This window comes from Platichthys flesus, chromosome 9 (genome assembly GCF_949316205.1).
Source record: "Platichthys flesus chromosome 9, fPlaFle2.1, whole genome shotgun sequence".
NCBI classification, from domain to species: Eukaryota; Metazoa; Chordata; class Actinopteri; order Pleuronectiformes; family Pleuronectidae; genus Platichthys; species Platichthys flesus.
The window spans coordinates 922,977-940,163 of record NC_084953.1 but is presented as its reverse complement, the minus strand read 5'-3'; the positions used below and the strand labels follow the sequence as shown (position 1 = coordinate 940,163).

Here is a 17,187-nt window from a genome sequence, read left to right as displayed (position 1 = left end):
CTTGTATTCAACCTGATTGTGTGTCTCTGTTCGGTTCATTGCAGGTCACCTTTAAAACGTTCCAGGTTCAAACAGAACAGGAAGCAGAGAGAGGGCGGTACTTACAAGCTGCCTCTCCTGGGAAGACTCAGCTCCTTCTGGAAGAGACAACACAGAAAAACATACATTATAATCACATGTTATTAAGATTTCTTATTGAGTGGAATGTTGTAATGTTCAGGTGCCAGTGAGAGTCTCAGAGAGGTGTCAGTTCACAGTGTCTTCTGATCCAGCTCTAATATTAGTAGTATTAATGAGCAGTTTGTGGACTGAGTAAAAAGATGAACAGTTAATAAAGTAATGAGCACGTTTTAAACGAGCACAGCACTCGTGACATTCATTTAATTAATTTCACGACCTCCACAGATCCTCAGTGTGAGTCTCATCTCCACACGTTGAGCTGCAACAAGCCCAGGAACCTGAGCGTGAGTCTGAGGGACGTGAACACACAGCGTCTGGATTCAAACAGTCATCAGACAAAGATCCTGTCTGAAAACATGATGTTCCTTTGTGCCCCAAGCTGCACCTCCTACAAGCCGCCACAGAGGGGCAGTGGAGAGTCACTGTGAGCATCATGAGCTCAGTGACTCACAGACTCATTGATTAACAGCTGAAGACTAATGAGGAGAAACCAACACTTTCACATTAAACATGTGGATCAACGTTTCAGGGAAATTAAAGCTACTTTTATTATGAAATTCTAAAATGTTATAACCACAGGCTTCATATCTGTGACCCCCCCAACCGACTCTGACAGGTAAACAAATCATTGACATTACAACCTGTCTGGAGAGCCCCATCTGGCCAATAGTACTAATCAGTGTGTGTGTGTGTGTGTGTGTGTGTGTGTGTGTGTGTGTGTGTGTGTGTGTAAGGTAGGTGGATGTTGAAACCTTCTGTTGCCAGGATCCCAAAGTAGGTCAACAGCTGGTTTTACTTTGAAAAACATCGTTAACACCTTCATCAGTGTCCATCAGAGAGGACCCACACACGAAAACACACACCCACACACCTCACTGTAGCTGTGTAATGTGTCACAGAGTTGTGTTTGTGTGCAGTTGAACCGACAGTAAAGACACTTTCAGAATCCAGCGACTTGGTCTCATATGATGGATTATAAAAGGTTCATGTAGTTAGATGTGAATAAACAAACTTTAAGACTCTGCTTCCAAACATGATTTTATCTGATCGAACAGATAGTGTGTTAGTGGTGTTTGTGTGTGTGTGTGTGTGTGTGTGTGTACACTATGAGGAGATCTATCAAAATGTTTCCTGTTTATTCGTCTAAACTCCTCAAGAAACTATTAAGAGCTATTTTTGTTCCTGGGGGTAAATCTTTACAGATTCTATAAGATAGATAATAAAGTCTATTGAAAGTAAAAAAAAATCTAAAGTCAAAATAATAAACTGACTGTGCAGTTCATCCAATGAGAAGACAAATCAACAGGCTCTTAAAACTGTCTCCTGATCTTCACCACTCTCACCAACCTCTTAACCTTTGACCTGTCTCCCCCCCTCCCTCCCTCCCTCACGTCTCCCCCCCGCCAGGGCGACTCACCCGTCTGCCTGTCTGTCAGAACACAGAGAGCTGAGAGGAGGTCTGTCAGTGGGTTTAAGCACTTTATGCTCTTATCATCTGTTCGCCCACACACGCTCATCCGACTCTTTATTACATTACACTGAGTGTGTGTGTGTTTGTGTGAGTGTGTCTGTGTGTGTGTGTGTGGTTGTGTGTGTGTTTGTCTGTTGTAACTGTGATCTGAGTCCTCAGGGAGGATGTTCACCCCACAGCCACCCTGCAAAAACAACCCAAGAGGGGGAGCTAAATAAAACAGTAATGGCTAATACACACACACACGCCCGCATGCACGGACACAGGGACACACACACACACACACACTTGTGTTAAACAAGCCAAACAGGCACAAAGCTACGAGCTATGATGCAATTATCCGTGGTGGCGTGAGGAGCAGAACACGGAGCCTGAAGCCTGAAGCGACGCGCTCTCGATGGAAGACAGAAGTAGATAATACGCTTTATGGTGGAGAGAGGGAGAGAGAGGGAGAGGGAGGGAGGGTAATGTAATTAGAGAGACGGAGTGAGGGAGGAGAGGCTGAGTGGATGAAGAGTTAACAGCTCAGAGTGAACCTGAGAAGACGTGATGTGGAGCTGAGGGAGCTCCAGCTGCGACGTGACCCTGAGCTGGTGTGAGAGCAGGTTTCACAGTCGGTTCCTTCTAAGAACAATGGAACGACAACATCCTCCACACACTTGAGGATATTCACATTTTAAAAAGTTGGTTTTGTTGGTCACACGATTCTGAAGCCTGGAGCCTGAGGTGCAGAGCTTCTAGATCCACTGTGAATAAAGATGGACGCCGCGTCTCCACTTCCAGAAATGAAACCACGGATGTGCAGATGTCTGTGAAGGAGTGTTTGAAGATCATCTTTGAGAAACAATTATTTAACGTCTAATTTGATTGTGTTAGTTCTGTCCATGTCCCAACTGCTAACATGGAGGAGGTTTATGACCTATACTGCAGCCAGCCACCAGGGGGTGATAGAGATGCATTGGCTATATTTCCAGGAGCCGGCATGTCCACGTTGTGTTATTTACTACAATTACAACACTTCATGAATCAGAGCTCATCAACACATCAGATTGTGTCTCAGCTCCTGAAGACAAGTAGAGTCCCCTTGGATCAGTTCTCCAAATTACAAATTAAAAACCACAGTTTGAGGATAATAACATGTTTATCCAGAGGCAGAAGAACCTCCAGCATCATTTACCACAGACCTTCAGCCGAGAGCCCCGTGCGAGTCGTGTTCCTCTGAGTGTGTTAGTGTGTGAGTCTATAAGTGTGTGTGTGTATTTAGCTGCTCCACCCAGGGGCCCGATCATAATAACATGTTTTAGTTGAGCTAAAAACACGCAATTAACAGGAGGACGCAGGGAAGCCGAGCTCCACCGGAGACAATTACAGCTGCAGCAGCCGGCAGCAGGAATTCATTATCAACACTGTGAATATTGATGAGAGAAGGGTGATAACAAAGAGACTCCACGATGACACACACACACACACAGACACACACACAAGACGCAGGGCAGAGCCTGCAGAGACTCACACTAATGAACACTGATGCTTAGTGTGTAAAGTGCAGGAACACGTGAACCGAGCCTCAAACACGTCACTCTGCTGCTGCACTCTTATTTAGATCATGAGAAAAGTGAATCAACTTCCTGAGGACAGGGATCAGTCTGAATCTAATCAGCTCCGGATGATACACACATCTGGGTCGAGATCAGAACCATGAAGCACGAGGACAGAAACTCAAACAGCAGCACAACCGGAGTGTTTCATTTTAGAAAAGGTTCAAGACTTGAGATGTTAAAGGATCTGATGATTTACCTCAGTGGTGCAGAACAGAGCGACAGATTAATGTCCACAGTAACCAGATTAAACCAGTGAATTAAATATGACTGGAAAATAAAGTCCTGTCGGTTTTATAATGAAATGCTGATCTGTTACTTAGTTTGATGTGTTATTTAAATATAATTTAATTTAATAGACAGAAGAATGAATGTTGCATCAAAAGGTTAAACACTTTATTCCTCGTGATATGTGAAAATGAAGATGGACGCCACGAGGCCACTTCCTCCCACGATCAAGACATGAAGCTCAGATCCTGGAGGAGTCGTCAAACTGTGTTGAGTGTTTTACAGAAAGAGAAAAGACAGATTCAGATTAAAAAATACCTGGATGTTGGTTTTATACCAAGAGAGAGAAACGAACAGTTACCACAGGGACACAAGACTCAACCTGCAACAAGGAGCTCTAATGTCGAAGTTAATCTGCTGCGGAGCAACAGTCAGTAGAATTATTAATACAGCTGATGGAAATCAAACATCTGAGAGTGATTATGCTCATGAAGCAGCTACACGACTGGGAAGAAGAAACATCTGCACAGGAAATGATCCGTGTCAACGACAGAAGCTGAACCACAATAAAAAGCCAACTGACGAGGAGAAGCAAGTCCAGTGACGAGTGTGAAACATGGAGGATGTGTTCAGTTCAAATTCAAGTTCACGTCTCTGATAGAAAATTAAAAAACACATCGTGGAACTAAACTTGTGAAAGTAGAATTTAAAGATTATGCCTCCAATATGAGCCACCAACTAATATCTGGGTGTTAATTAATATAATTAATGTAAATGTTAATTCAATCTTAATGGTGAAGAGACCTCTGATGTGAACCTTCAGCACCAGTTGTTCCTGAGACGTCCTGAGCAGCAACATGAAGACGCGTTAAGTGAATGAGCTAATTGTCTGCTGGCGTCCTGATGAAAGCTCCTCCGGCGTTTAACGGGCGCCAGGAGAGACGCCGAGGCACAGAGAGAGGACCACTGGGACCAGTAAGGCTCTAATGGAGTGTGTGTGTGTGGTTAATGGTGCACAACGTGTCTGTGTCCCAGTATAACACACTGTACCCTTACAGACACATTTCACCTGGGCCACACACTGACACATTAACACAACTAATCTCCATTATAGTGTGTGTGTGTGTGTGTGTGGGGGTGTGTGTGTGTGTGTGTGTGTGTGTGTGTGTGTGTGTGTGTGTGTGTGTGTGTGTGTGTGTGTGTGTGTGTGTGTGTGTGTGTGTGTGTGTGTGTGTGTGTGTGTGTGTGTGTGTGTGTCACTGGGGGATGTCATCCATTAGTTTTTCTTTTAATCTTCTAAATGAGCAGATATAACTCTTCTCCCTCTAATGCCACTAACAGACAATTATTGTCTTCACTCAGTGGAATATGTTTGTTTGTGTGTCACCGTCTAAGTGAAGGAAGAGGACCACTCATAATGAATATATTATAAATATATAATCTATTAATGTGTAATATTAAAGGCAGAAGACGTCTTATAATTCAAACTGAACGTGTTGTTTTCCTGACCACAGGAAAACATTCTATTTTATTTTACAGAAACAAGAGCTGCCTCGTCTCATTTAATAATTCATAATATTTTTGGTGAAGACAATGAGGTGATTTACAGAAATATAATATCTTACAAATTTTCATTCTTGCTCCACCTTAATGGAAGCTGCTTTCTGTTGCTCGTCTTGGCAACTTTAGGTTTTCTGGCTGTAATTTATTAAATGAATCTAATAAAAACCTGAATTACAACATTTTATTAGAAACCATCATCTCAACTTCAGCTTTGTGGCAAATCAAAAACCTCTGAGTATGTGAGTCCGGATGAGTGTTGGTTCGGAGTGTTTCTACACATTTGCTCTTGTCATTTGTAAGAGCAACACACTCACAGACACACACACACTTCCTGTGCACTGCAGGACATCTTACATGCAGCTGTGGGTTCTATCAAACACACAAACGGATTTCTAGAAGTGGACAATTATCCAGACAGTGTGTCGGTGCCCGTCCCCTCCAACGCACAGGAAACCTGCTAATTAGCTTCAGCTACGAGCAACACACACACACACACACAGAGACACACAAAAAGAAACACACACACAGACACACACAGCAGCTTAAGAACAGTAATCTGGCCTCATCAGTTTGTCTATCACGAGCTCCAGAGGACAACACTTCCTCCAGTGAGATGCTAACGCTGCTATCAGCGGCGCCAGAGAAAACACTAATCCTAATTGGAATTTACTCATTCAAATGAAAAACTGCGACTCATCAGTGAAAAGGTTTTATCTGCAGATAGTACAGTGAGGGAGCGGCTGTGTGTGTGTGTGTGTCTGTGTGTGTGTGTGTGTCTGTGTGTGTGTGTGTATGTGTGTGTGTGTGTTTGTGATTGGCAGGTGGATTTGAAACAAGCTAAGCTACAACAATTAAAACAAAGAGCTGTCTGGTGTCTGTTTCAACCTGCTGAGCTGAACTGACAGGGGATTGTGTATTCAGATTGTGCTCGGTGTGTGTGTGTGTGTGTTTGTGTGTTTTTATGCATGCGAGACAAAAAGAGGCACAATATTTCAAAGTCTATCAATATCCAATTACCAATCAATTAGGGTTGTGTGATAGAACCATGAGTTCTCGTTCTGACGCCTGGAGTCTGACATGTTGTTCGGCGCCATCTTGGTTTGCTGAAACCAGAAGTAACTACTGCACGTGAGTGAGTGAAGCATTGTGGGTAAAGCTCTCCAGATCAAAAGGAAATGTCCCAGAGGACGTTTGTGAGAACGAAGCGACAGTCGCTGCCTGGAGAGAAAATTAGAGCAGGTGAATTTAATGGAAATGAAAATGACTAATAAGACGACTTGATTAGATGGTTGAGCCCGGAGGCGGCTGAACCCCGAGCTGCGGCGCCGTGTTAACAGCGACCGGCGCTCACGGCCTGATGGGATTCTCTCCTGAGTGACAGCAGCTCATCTGAGAGCAACACACCGACACGTGAGCTGTTTTCATACAGAACCAAACAGTGGTTTTAAAAAGAGGTGACCCAGATTCCAGACGTCTCTGCTCTAATGAAGTCCTGAAGTCAGGAGTGTGACAGAAACAGACTGATCTATATGTGTGGAGAAGAATGAAGTCGTTTTCTCTTCATCCCTCTGGACTAGAGCCCCCCCCCTCACTCCTGCACTCAGTTTCTTATCAGACGAGCTGCACCGCTCCGCCTGTCAACTCCGCTTCATTCAGACGAAAACTGCTTCAATTTGCACCTTTCTGCTGACAAGTGAGTGTGTTAGAGTGGGTGTGTCGGTGTGTGTCTGTGTGTGTCTGTGTGTGTTGGATCTATCAGAGACAATGCGAGCTGTTTCTCTCCCGCTGAGACGATTCACACCAACATCGACCCGAACATGAAGAAACCCAAAGGACCTCACAGTGAGAGCTGCAGAGAATCAACTTTCTTCTCTCCATCGATTCACCTGAGGTCTAACTTCAATCTCCAGGTTCATCACAGGATATAACAGCAAAGGTTTCACCAGCATCTGAGTTTATTTTCTATCAAAAGCAAAATCGACCCACAACAACTGATTTGAACGGAAAGGAAACAAATAAGAAACCCAGCTGTGACTTATCAAGCAGTTGTCTAAGGTGCCTTGCTCAAGAGCAGGAAAAGAATCAATCCCTGCTCATGATTCTTTCATCAGCCTCTGATAATTGAACCATCATCAGTCTTTTAGCGACTGTATATTAACATGGACGACATGACGGCTCAGCAAACGAGAAGTCATGACATCTCCATCGCCCCCTGGTGGCCGGCTGCAGTATAGGTCATAGACCGTCCTCCTCCATGTTAGCAGGTGGGACATGAACAAACTGATGATATAAAGAGAGGCTGAAGACGTCTTGATTGACAGCTGAGACTGACTGTCTTCAGATTGCTGCTGCTCAGACTCTGAACCACGTCTGAGGCTCAAGATGTTTGTGTCTCACAGATCTCAGCTTCATTCTGGAGACAAGTGGAGATTAGGTGTCCATCTTTAGAAACCGTCCAAGTTTCAACCCAACTTCTACTTTACAAATACAAAGTGTGATCAGTGAGAGATGGAAGGGGAAAAATATATCACAGGATCCCAATCACATTAGATTCTCTCTCTTCTGTAGTGAGATTAATCAGACTGGAGGAGAACATGGGTGAGAGGAGGAGGAGGAGGAGGAGGAGGAGGAGGAGGAGGAGGAGGAGGAGGAGGAAGACTCATAATTAGATGGCGGGAGGAGAGTGAAAAAGAGGGAGGAAGTGAGACAAAGGAGTTTGATGGACAGTTAAAGAGGGAGGTGGTTCCCTGGAGGGGAAGCGGCGAGGAGAACGAGTGACATGTGATCCGTGTGGATGCGAGCGCTCTTTCATTCTCTCGCCCTCTCCCTCTCCTCCCCCTCTCCTCCCCCTCTGCCCGAGCTGATCTGCTCACTGCGGGTGAGGGTTCAGTGACGGGCGGGTAGCCTCGAAAATTACAGATGAGGGGGGAAGATAAAAGAGAGCGGGAGAATCTGGGCTGGAGGAGGAGGAGCGAGCGTCGCTCCACGCTCCAGAGGAGAGCGGGCGGCCACCGGGGACTTGAGTAATTATCATCATCACGTTGACAAAACGCTCTGATTTTAGTTCTCGTTTTAATCAGGGCAGCTCGCTCACATATGGGAGAAGAAATCCAATTAACATGTTCTCCGGTTGCTCCGGAGGAGACAGGACTCCAGCTGGCTCTCGGCCATTTGATTCCTCCCCGAGCTTCTGGAGGCGATCCGCTCATCCACCGTAACGCCGCTGTGCTCACGAGCAGAGGAAACGACCTCTGAGGGGAAACTGAGGAAAGTCTGCGACTGAGATTATTTCACTTCAAGGAAACAACACGATACGTTGAGCTAAAGGTCATCTTCGTTAAATCTGTGGTGTTTATCAAATCAAGTGTCTCGACAGTTTGGACCTTTGAGGGAACAGAGAACTATGAAGACTCCAAAGTGGAGAAAGTTACTGCATCAACAAACTGTGTCCAAGGATTTATAAAAACGTTCTTATGTAAAATAACCAGAGGCCCCTGTTACATAATATACATTATTGCAGTTATGATAAATCTATAATTTATGAAAGTTTAATGTGGCTGCACATTTAAATTCACAGACTAAACCACAAACCCAAGAGTTTCAATCTAAAACAAGACCAGTTCACACAAGCCTCTGATCAAAAGACTGGAAAACAAGACCAGTAAAACTATAGTTTTCATGTGGATGGAGTTTTCATGCTGCAGTTATTGAATTAAGTACCAGGGTTAACAATCTGAGATATTAAGATGTGCTGTAAATCCTCTGTGGAGCGGCAGAGCTGGTCAAAGAGCATAACACACATCAGAGGATATTTCATACATCGTTAATATTTAAAATATTGATTAGCGGAGGTTTCACTGTGTTTTCTGTGATGAATAAGAAAATGTACATGTTCTGGAAAAAGCAGTAATAGATTTATATTTGTAAGGAAATGATGAAGATGCAGCCGGTGTAAAACATCAAGGTTTGAAATCAATCCATCAAAAAGGTTTTTATGTTTCTGCCTCATATCAAATCAATAAATAACAAGCTGCTCTCAAACAAACAGACGGGTTTGTGTTTGTTGTTGTTGACTAGAAAGAGCAAGAAAAGACAGAGACCAGAGGCAAAAGAAGCCCTGTGTGTGTCTGTGAGTGTGTGTGTCTGTGTGAGTGTGTGTGTAGTCTAGACATTCAATTTCACACTCTTTGAAGTTTGCTGCCTGCCGGCCTAATGCAGCCGTGTGGATGAACTCGACATGAAGAGACAACGAGGAGGAGGAGGAGGAGGAGGAGGAGGAGGAGGAGGAGGAGGAGGAGGGATGTTACATTTTTCCATTTACATCTTTTATCATATGAGAATGGAGAGGGGGGGCTGGTGGGATCTTGTGTGATATCAGCTGGTTGCATTTTTGGGAGTCAGGATCCTGGTTTGTGTACAGTGTGTGTATGTTTATGTAGATCCAGCCGCCTGTATGTGTGTGTGTATATATACACACACACATACATACAGTATAAGAGTAAGTTTGATTTTTAATGATTACACTGAGATATTGTTTTTTTTTTAATATTCATTACACATATAGAATATTACTCGACTGCACCTTTTTCTACTTTTTCTTCTACGTCCTAGTACTTCTATCATATTATATTTCAGTGATTCAAATAAAAGCAAAACCCGATATCGAAGTCCGTCCGACTCTTTGAAACACGACTCCCTGAGGAAGCTGGTGTCGGGTCTCTCTCTCCGTCTCTCTCTGTCTCTCTCCCCCGTCTCTCTCTCCGTCTCTCTCTCCGTGTCTCTCTCTCCGTCTCTCTGTCTTTCTCAGTCTCTCTCTCTCTCTGTCCCCCTCTCTCTCTCTCTCTCCGTCTCTATGTCTTTCTCAGTCTCTCTCTTTTCAGAGGATGAGCTCATACTATTCTCTGTGGTCGCCGTGGCTACCGGATGAGCTCATAGCTTGTTTCTGATTGGCCGATCCAGGCCACTGGCGGGAGCGCGACATTCAAGAAGAGAGTGACTTAAACAAAAGAGAGAAAGTGAAGAAGCAGGAAGAGAGAGGTGAAGAGAAAGTGAGTGAAGAGTTTGTAGAACAAACAAGTGAACCTCTGTTCCCACTCTCCTTCCCTCTGCTCATTCCTTCTCTCCATCCCTTTCTTCTTTCTAGAACAAACGACAAGCAGCCAAAGTCCAGCTCGACGCTCTGAGCCGTGTTCAAGCTGCTGAGGCTCAACGAGCTCCGACCTCGAGAACAGACGGATTCATCACAGACCCTCTGAGTTCTGTGTCTTCCCTTCTGGCAGTGACGTTCATAAAGGTCTAACTGAGTGGTCCTGACTCCAGGTGTGTGTGCGTGTGTGTGATGCTGTAGTGGACTGATGACCGTTGACCTCATTCAGACACTGTGTTCTCGTTCTGTCCGTCTCACTCAGTTCATCGCTGCTTACAACCGACTCTGTGTCCTCTATGTGTCAGAGGGGGGGGGGGACATCCCCGTCTCATACAGGAGGAGGAGCTGGAGTTTGTCAGTTGTGTAGTGGATGTTTACGTGTGGACGTCTCAGGGACAAGTCTGATGTGGACTCAGATCTGCTGCAGTGAAGCCTGTTGTGTGTCTGCTCAGGCTTCACTGCTTCACATCTGGAAGGAAGACGATGATCAACAGCAGCATGGCCGTTAAAAAGACACAACACAGAGGTACAACAATGGATCTAACAAAGACACAAACCACACACACACACACACTCTGACAGCAGCCCCCTGTGCGGTGCCGCGGCTCTTGTACACTGAGAAACTTCCAGATCAGATATGCAAGTCAGGAAATGTCCCCCCCCGCCCCCCGAGCTGCTGATGTCGCTCCAGCTGCATCATTCACCGCAATCTTTCCTCCTGATTGGCCACAAACACTGGCTGCTTTCACTTCCCTCGAGACGGAGCCGGGGTACATCTGCTGAGCTCACCCAATGCATCATGGGTAATTAATTAACAGATTTGTGGTGCATTCCTAAGCAGAGAGGTTAAATAAACAACTGTGGGAAGATGGGAACAAACTTTTGCAGAGGGTGAAATTGTATTATCTTCGTTCAGGCTATGAAATTACGTCCATCAATCAAAAGGACCAAACATGCCTGAAACTAAACAAAGAACTGGATCAAAACTCTGCACGACGACAACAGAGAAACACAAATTAGTCATTTCATTCATTAGTCAAAGTCATTTACCAAAATAAAATGTATCTATTTCGCCCTTTAGCAGCGTAGTGGCATCGGTTCATCTGAAGTAAAGAACGCACCAGTCAAACGTGTTGTGGTTTGTAGAAACCATCCGTCACAGTCCGACTGAGAGAAGCCTCTTCTGGGTCCAGTTAAAACATCCACACAGTTTGTACGGTCCTATGCAGGCAAACAGGATTCAGCATATTGGCTTCACGGTCCACGTTGATGCGAGGATCATAAGCCGGGACTAAAGGGTCCAGACGTGTTCTGGAGTTCATCACATGTGTAATTTCTGCTGTGGACAGATCCGTGTTGTTTACAGCTCATCCACACTGTGCACTGTGTCTCTTACAAAGGAATCAAATATTCAGTGAAAACACTGTTTTGGTATCAACCCCCGAACATCCCATCAGCGTGAAGGCTGAAGAGGCTCGAGAACGATCGATATAAAAACACGTTTATGTTTTCAGGGAGACGAGGTTCACAGACGTCTCGTTTCTTTTGTCAGCGAGGTTACTGTGGGTGAAACAAGAAGTGGAATGTGCGTCTCTCTCACTGTCTTCGTTTCCCCGAGCCTCGCTGGCAGGAGGGCGGCAGGCTCGCCACCCTCTGGGCTTTTTGCTTTTATCATGTGGAGAGATGTCTGCCCGCAGGACGGCAGATAAAAGGGAGACTGAAGGGGAGGCGGAGGAGGAGAGAGGAGGAGGAGGGTGAGGAGAGAAAGAAGATGAAGGTTGTGCAGGGTGGGGTCTGAGGGTTAAACTGATAAAAGAAGCTCAGAGAAGGACAATACTGTGCATCAGCTTTTTAATAAACAGGTTTTGATGGGGTCAGCCGGGGGTTAAAACCTCTTGCTGCCACTGATACATTCTTGTGATCAATTATTGAAACGACTTCTAACAGGTCTGAGCAGTGGCAGTGGAGCGGTGGATTCTCAGGGCCGGTGAGAAGCAGCAGCTGCTGTGATGTCAGCAGAGCAGTGAAACCACGTCTCAAGTTATTGCTCAACTTAATAGAAGCAGGATATCGATTCACCACAGACAGAAACTTCAACAACCGGAGGGAACAAGATGTTTCTCTACTGCTTGTTGCTGAAAATCTTTCCTCTGCCAGATATTCAGTGAAGGAAAGTGACCGTGACCCGCTCCTCTCCCGATCTCATACTTTGGAGATTTCATATCACGATTTATTGTGATTTCTGTTGACACTTTAGCACCAAATGTGAAAATGATGAATCTCTTCTAGAGACTCAGTTTATAATGAGTCTCTCTGGGTTTTACTGTAAGATAAACTTATCAACCTGTTGACTCTGTTTGAATCTGTCATCGGATTCACACGGAAGAGGTCAGGGGTCACGGGCGGAAACAGAAATCTTCTACAGTGAATAGAGTGAAAAATACAATAACAATAATGTTATAAAGTTCTGTAATGTTTAAGTTTTAAGTACTGTTGTAATGAAGTTAAATAAATACTGTTATGATGTTAAATAAAGTCCAGTCACAGTAAAGTTGAATATTGCTAACTATAAAGTTAAGTATAGCACAGTTGTAATAAAGGTACATAAACCTGTTCAAATTAATTTATATGCAATTTTGTTGGAATAAACTATTTTACTACTGTTAGAGTTTAAAATAACGTTAAAAATACTTCTCTAAGTTAAATAGAGTTAAATAAATTACCAACGCTTTTATGCTAATTAAATAGTATTCAAATAAAGTGAGTTGCTTTCTTATTGAATGAATCAAACCAGAATCTCTGGTGCTTTTATTCTGTAACATCCAGAATGGAAAGGTTTCTGATCGGCTGGCGGTCGACAGTGAGAGAAGGTTGTCCTGATCCCTGACCCTAACCCCTGAGCTGTGATTGGATGAAGAGCTGCGTGTCGGAGGCACATGTTCAGTAGATCACTCCACATGTGCTCAATCTTACCTGGAACTCTGAGAGCGTCTCATTGGTCTCCTTGATGATGTTTAACCTCCACCCGTACCAGCTGACCGAGCGTCTGCAGGCCAGAGACCTGCTGTCCCTGCCGGGCTCGTCCTCAGCCTGCAGCAGCCGGGGACACGGCATCACCGGCACAGCACACACCGTGTGAGAGGACTGAGGACTGAGGTCCGCTCCCAGTGAGCCGAGCACTTTAACACTCCTTAATCCATAAAGGCCATTTGCTTGTTGCTTTTAATTGGCCGGATTCTGTCGTCAATTAGCCTGATCTGTGTTTTCTCTCTCTCTCTCTGTGGGTTTGTTAAATTCCTCAACCCGTTACTCTGACCCCGTTTCTCTGCTGTAGATCAGAGTCAAAGCCTGAGCTGCTGAGATTTCACAAAGAGCTGCGAGGAGGAGGAGGTGTCAGGGTTAAAGCAGACATATATCCTGGGTAAGTCAGGGTTCGTTAAGGAAGGAAGGTAGGAAAGAAGGAAGCAGGGATGGAGGAGGGAAAGAAGAGAATCTCTCCATCATCCTGAGAGTCATCATCCAGAATCTCCTAAAGAGCAAGAGGCTCAGGAATCCTGCCTGTATTCATGAGACCGTCCTGATCAGACATGTGACGTCACCTCAGGGAGGACTCGTCTCTAGAACCCACAGGACACCGGGTCAGGACACCGGGTCAGGACACCGGGACAGGACACCGGGACAGGACACCGGGACAGGACACCGGGTCAGGAAACCGGGTCAGGACACCGGGTCAGGACCAAGCAGACGACCGGAGTCAGCACAGGAGCTCCATCAAGACTCTGGGTCGAACACGGAGTCGGGAACAGAGCAGCTTTTGTTTCAGAGAAAGAAAACGCCTGCTTCTGTTGGAGCTGTGAATGGCAGCGCTAATCCTGCTTCTCACATAACAGCACGACAAACACACACACACACGCACACACACACACACAGGGCAGTGTAAAGTCACCTGAGACAGACGGAGGGAGGAGTGTGAGCGTCCAGGTGGTCAGAGGAGATTGAGGACACGTTGAAGTGTCAGTGTAGTTGTGTTGTAAATCAACACGCAACAAATACATGGGCAGAAATAAAGCAGCAGCCGTGCAGCCAGCATCATGAAACACACAAAGCTGTCCTCAACTGAGGACATCACTCAAGACCAGTCCCTTTGAAAAGCTCCACGGCTCCACAGACGGCTGCCATCTTCTTCTGTCTGGTGGTTGTTTCTACCAACGAGCAGGAAGTGACTCATCAGTGTGGACACAGGAGACAAGTTGAGTTCTAGTTTTAAATCTGAAACCTCCAGATGAGCTGATCCGATAACACGTCACATGACCGGCCGCGTACACTGGTAGTGTGGCGTAAACAGGAAGTAGATGTTTACTATGCAGCTGATTGCTTCTACGATACGACTTCAAATCAATCTCATGATCATTCCAACAGAACCTGGATTATGATTAACGAACGATCACAACCTGGAGTTTTCAAACTGAACTCGAGCTTTGTGTTGACGCCACGTGCTCATGTTGCTCATGTTGCTCATGAAGCAGCAGTGATGTGTTTTAAAACTGAATCGATATTGTGGATTCAAAGTGGTTTCAGTCTTTGTCTCTCATTCACTTGCACGTCTCAAACACGATGCAGTCATTTGTTTGTTCCTTCCCGTTTCCTTTCTAACCCAAACAACCAGGAATAGAACAGGGAACCACAAACAGAGCCCCCCCCCTCACTCCAGTAGAATGACACTGGGACTATTTGCAGCCACTATCAGTTTGACTCTTCACTGTCTCTAACTGACGGGGTCGAGTGGAGGCGTTCAGCTCTATGTTTGCTCTTTAAACATGACGCCGCCTGGTATCGTCCTCTGTCCATCAGAGCAGCTGAGGACAGGTGACCTCTGACCTCAGGCTATATGCTATCTGACCGGGAGGCTAATAAGAGCCTGTGTGTCCCCCGAAGGTCTCAAGGACAGACTTTAGTCCTTTGTTAGGATGATGTTTAGTTGAATATGTTTATACATCTGTCATTTAGAAATAAAGCCAATGATGTATTACTTATCAAACCACTATTCTACCTAATTAATAAATAATGTGGATGAACAACAAGAATGAACTTGTACGGATATTTACAGAGCCCACAAGATGTCGACTGACCATTGGGCCATAATACAGAAACACAGAAATCCAGTTCCTTCTCCCTGGAGAATGAGGTCTTGTGATTTGAGTTTCATCACGGTCTTCCCTCTGACCCTCGGGACAGAGGTCAACCTTCTACCTTTGTTTAACATAAGCAGGATGAGGTTTGCTGGGTCTGTGATGAACTCGCTCGCCTCCAACAGGCTGAGTTTCAGGCTCTTATTCGTGTTTGTAATCCTTGCAGCCGGCTGTGTCGGGCATGCAGCCACTAAAAGAGATTTACAGCTACACAACGTGCCAGAGGACGTCCACTCCCAGCAAACACACACACGCTGAGCCGCTGTGTGCACACAAACAAATGAGCAGTTTCCATCAGTGTCTCGGTTTGTCTACTCAGCAAAGGGATCATCCAGGGACTAACAGAAACACACAACATCCACACTAATCTCTGTGATTCAGTTATAGTGATAATGTTATTGTTGGTTCTAGTTTCAGAGAGAACCCTGGTTCAGTATGATCCAGACCCAGAACTCCTCTTCTGGTCTGAGGAACCTTTCACACCTGATGTTCAGGTTCAGACTGAACTGAAGAGTCTGAAGCTCTGAACCAGGTGTGAACGAGTCCTACAGGTCACCTCGGGGTCTATTCCACTATATTTAACTCTGTGCTGGTCACAGAACAAGGAGCAGTGATGTCTCTGCTGTTTGCTCTGTCGAGTCACTTCCATTAAGGATTGCTTTGAGGACATTACTGTAAAAGCCAGATGTCTCACTTTTTATGAGCTAAACTGACGTCAGTGTTTTTTCATTAAGGCATTAAAAAGCTGGGATTGGAGTGTGTGTTTTATTTACTGTGAGAAAGCAGTAGCATGATTCTCAGAAAAGGTGCAGGAATCTAAACTTGAGCTCGGCACATACAGGTCGTCTTGTCCCCCCCCCCTCCATGCCTGCTGTCCCCATTCCAGGTGCACTTCCTCAGAGCTATTTAAACCTGAACACAGCTGAGGCAGAGCTCAGGGCTTCACCGTCTCAAAGCCTGGTTCCTCCTGGAGGCCTCGGAGGGAGAGGGAAGGAGCAACGGCTGAAAAATGGTCTCAATCATACATGTCTCTCTACACAGCCACTCTCCAGGGTGGACCAGGGGGTGTAGGGGGGGGGGGGGGGGTGTTGCTGACTCAACATCACTGAGGCCGCTCCATCCATAAACCTGAAGCCCTGAGAGCATGAAGCTGGGATGACAGCATCTGATGTGTATGTGCAGCAGCGATGAAATAAGAACATTCGATAAATGTACTGCTGGGGTTTTTCTTTTCATATTTAAAAAGGAGCCAGTTCAGATTTCATACGCAGCTGAAGTTGCGGACATCTATATTCTTATTCATCAGAAATAGAAGCTCTATATAATATAGCATTATTTTTGTTCTATAAGAAATTGGCTTTTTAGGGAGTTAAGACTAACAGTCGGATAATCTATGATCTGGAAACGTTTAGGAGATGAAACTTCACTCGTATCATTTGTTTATTAATTGTGAAACGTTTACATTTACCTCTACAGTGCATTTCACCCTGTTTATAGAAAATATCACCACGTATCCTGGTCAAATGTTCCTGTGAAATATGATCTGTGCATTAAAGCTTCATGGAAACTGCTGCTTCAACCAGATGTGGAGCAAAACTCTGCAGGTGGGATTTGAATGATTTGTATTTTTCATACTGTGACAGGTTGTTGTTCTTCTTCTGTGTTTTAAAATGTGATGAATTGCTGATGTTCACTGGGCTGTGGCGTCATTTACTGGAGAGAAACACTATACGTGTGTGTGTGTGAGTCTGTGTGTTGGTGTGTGTGTCTGTGTGTTGGTGTGTGTTGGTGTGATTCTCTCCTTCCTGATAG

General features: G+C 45.1%; 1 protein-coding gene across 4 annotated transcripts in view; it reads right to left on the bottom strand.

Annotated features, from left to right (window-relative positions):
• The window catches only part of mast2 (microtubule associated serine/threonine kinase 2), a 102,372-nt gene that overhangs the window by 43,821 nt on the left and 41,364 nt on the right, over positions 1 to 17,187 (bottom strand). For all 4 annotated transcript variants that reach the window (XM_062395770.1, XM_062395768.1, XM_062395769.1 and 1 more), the window contains one exon: positions 106 to 137. In XM_062395770.1, the coding sequence (XP_062251754.1) occupies positions 106 to 137 (32 nt within the window). The remainder of the gene's footprint in view (positions 1 to 105; positions 138 to 17,187) is intronic.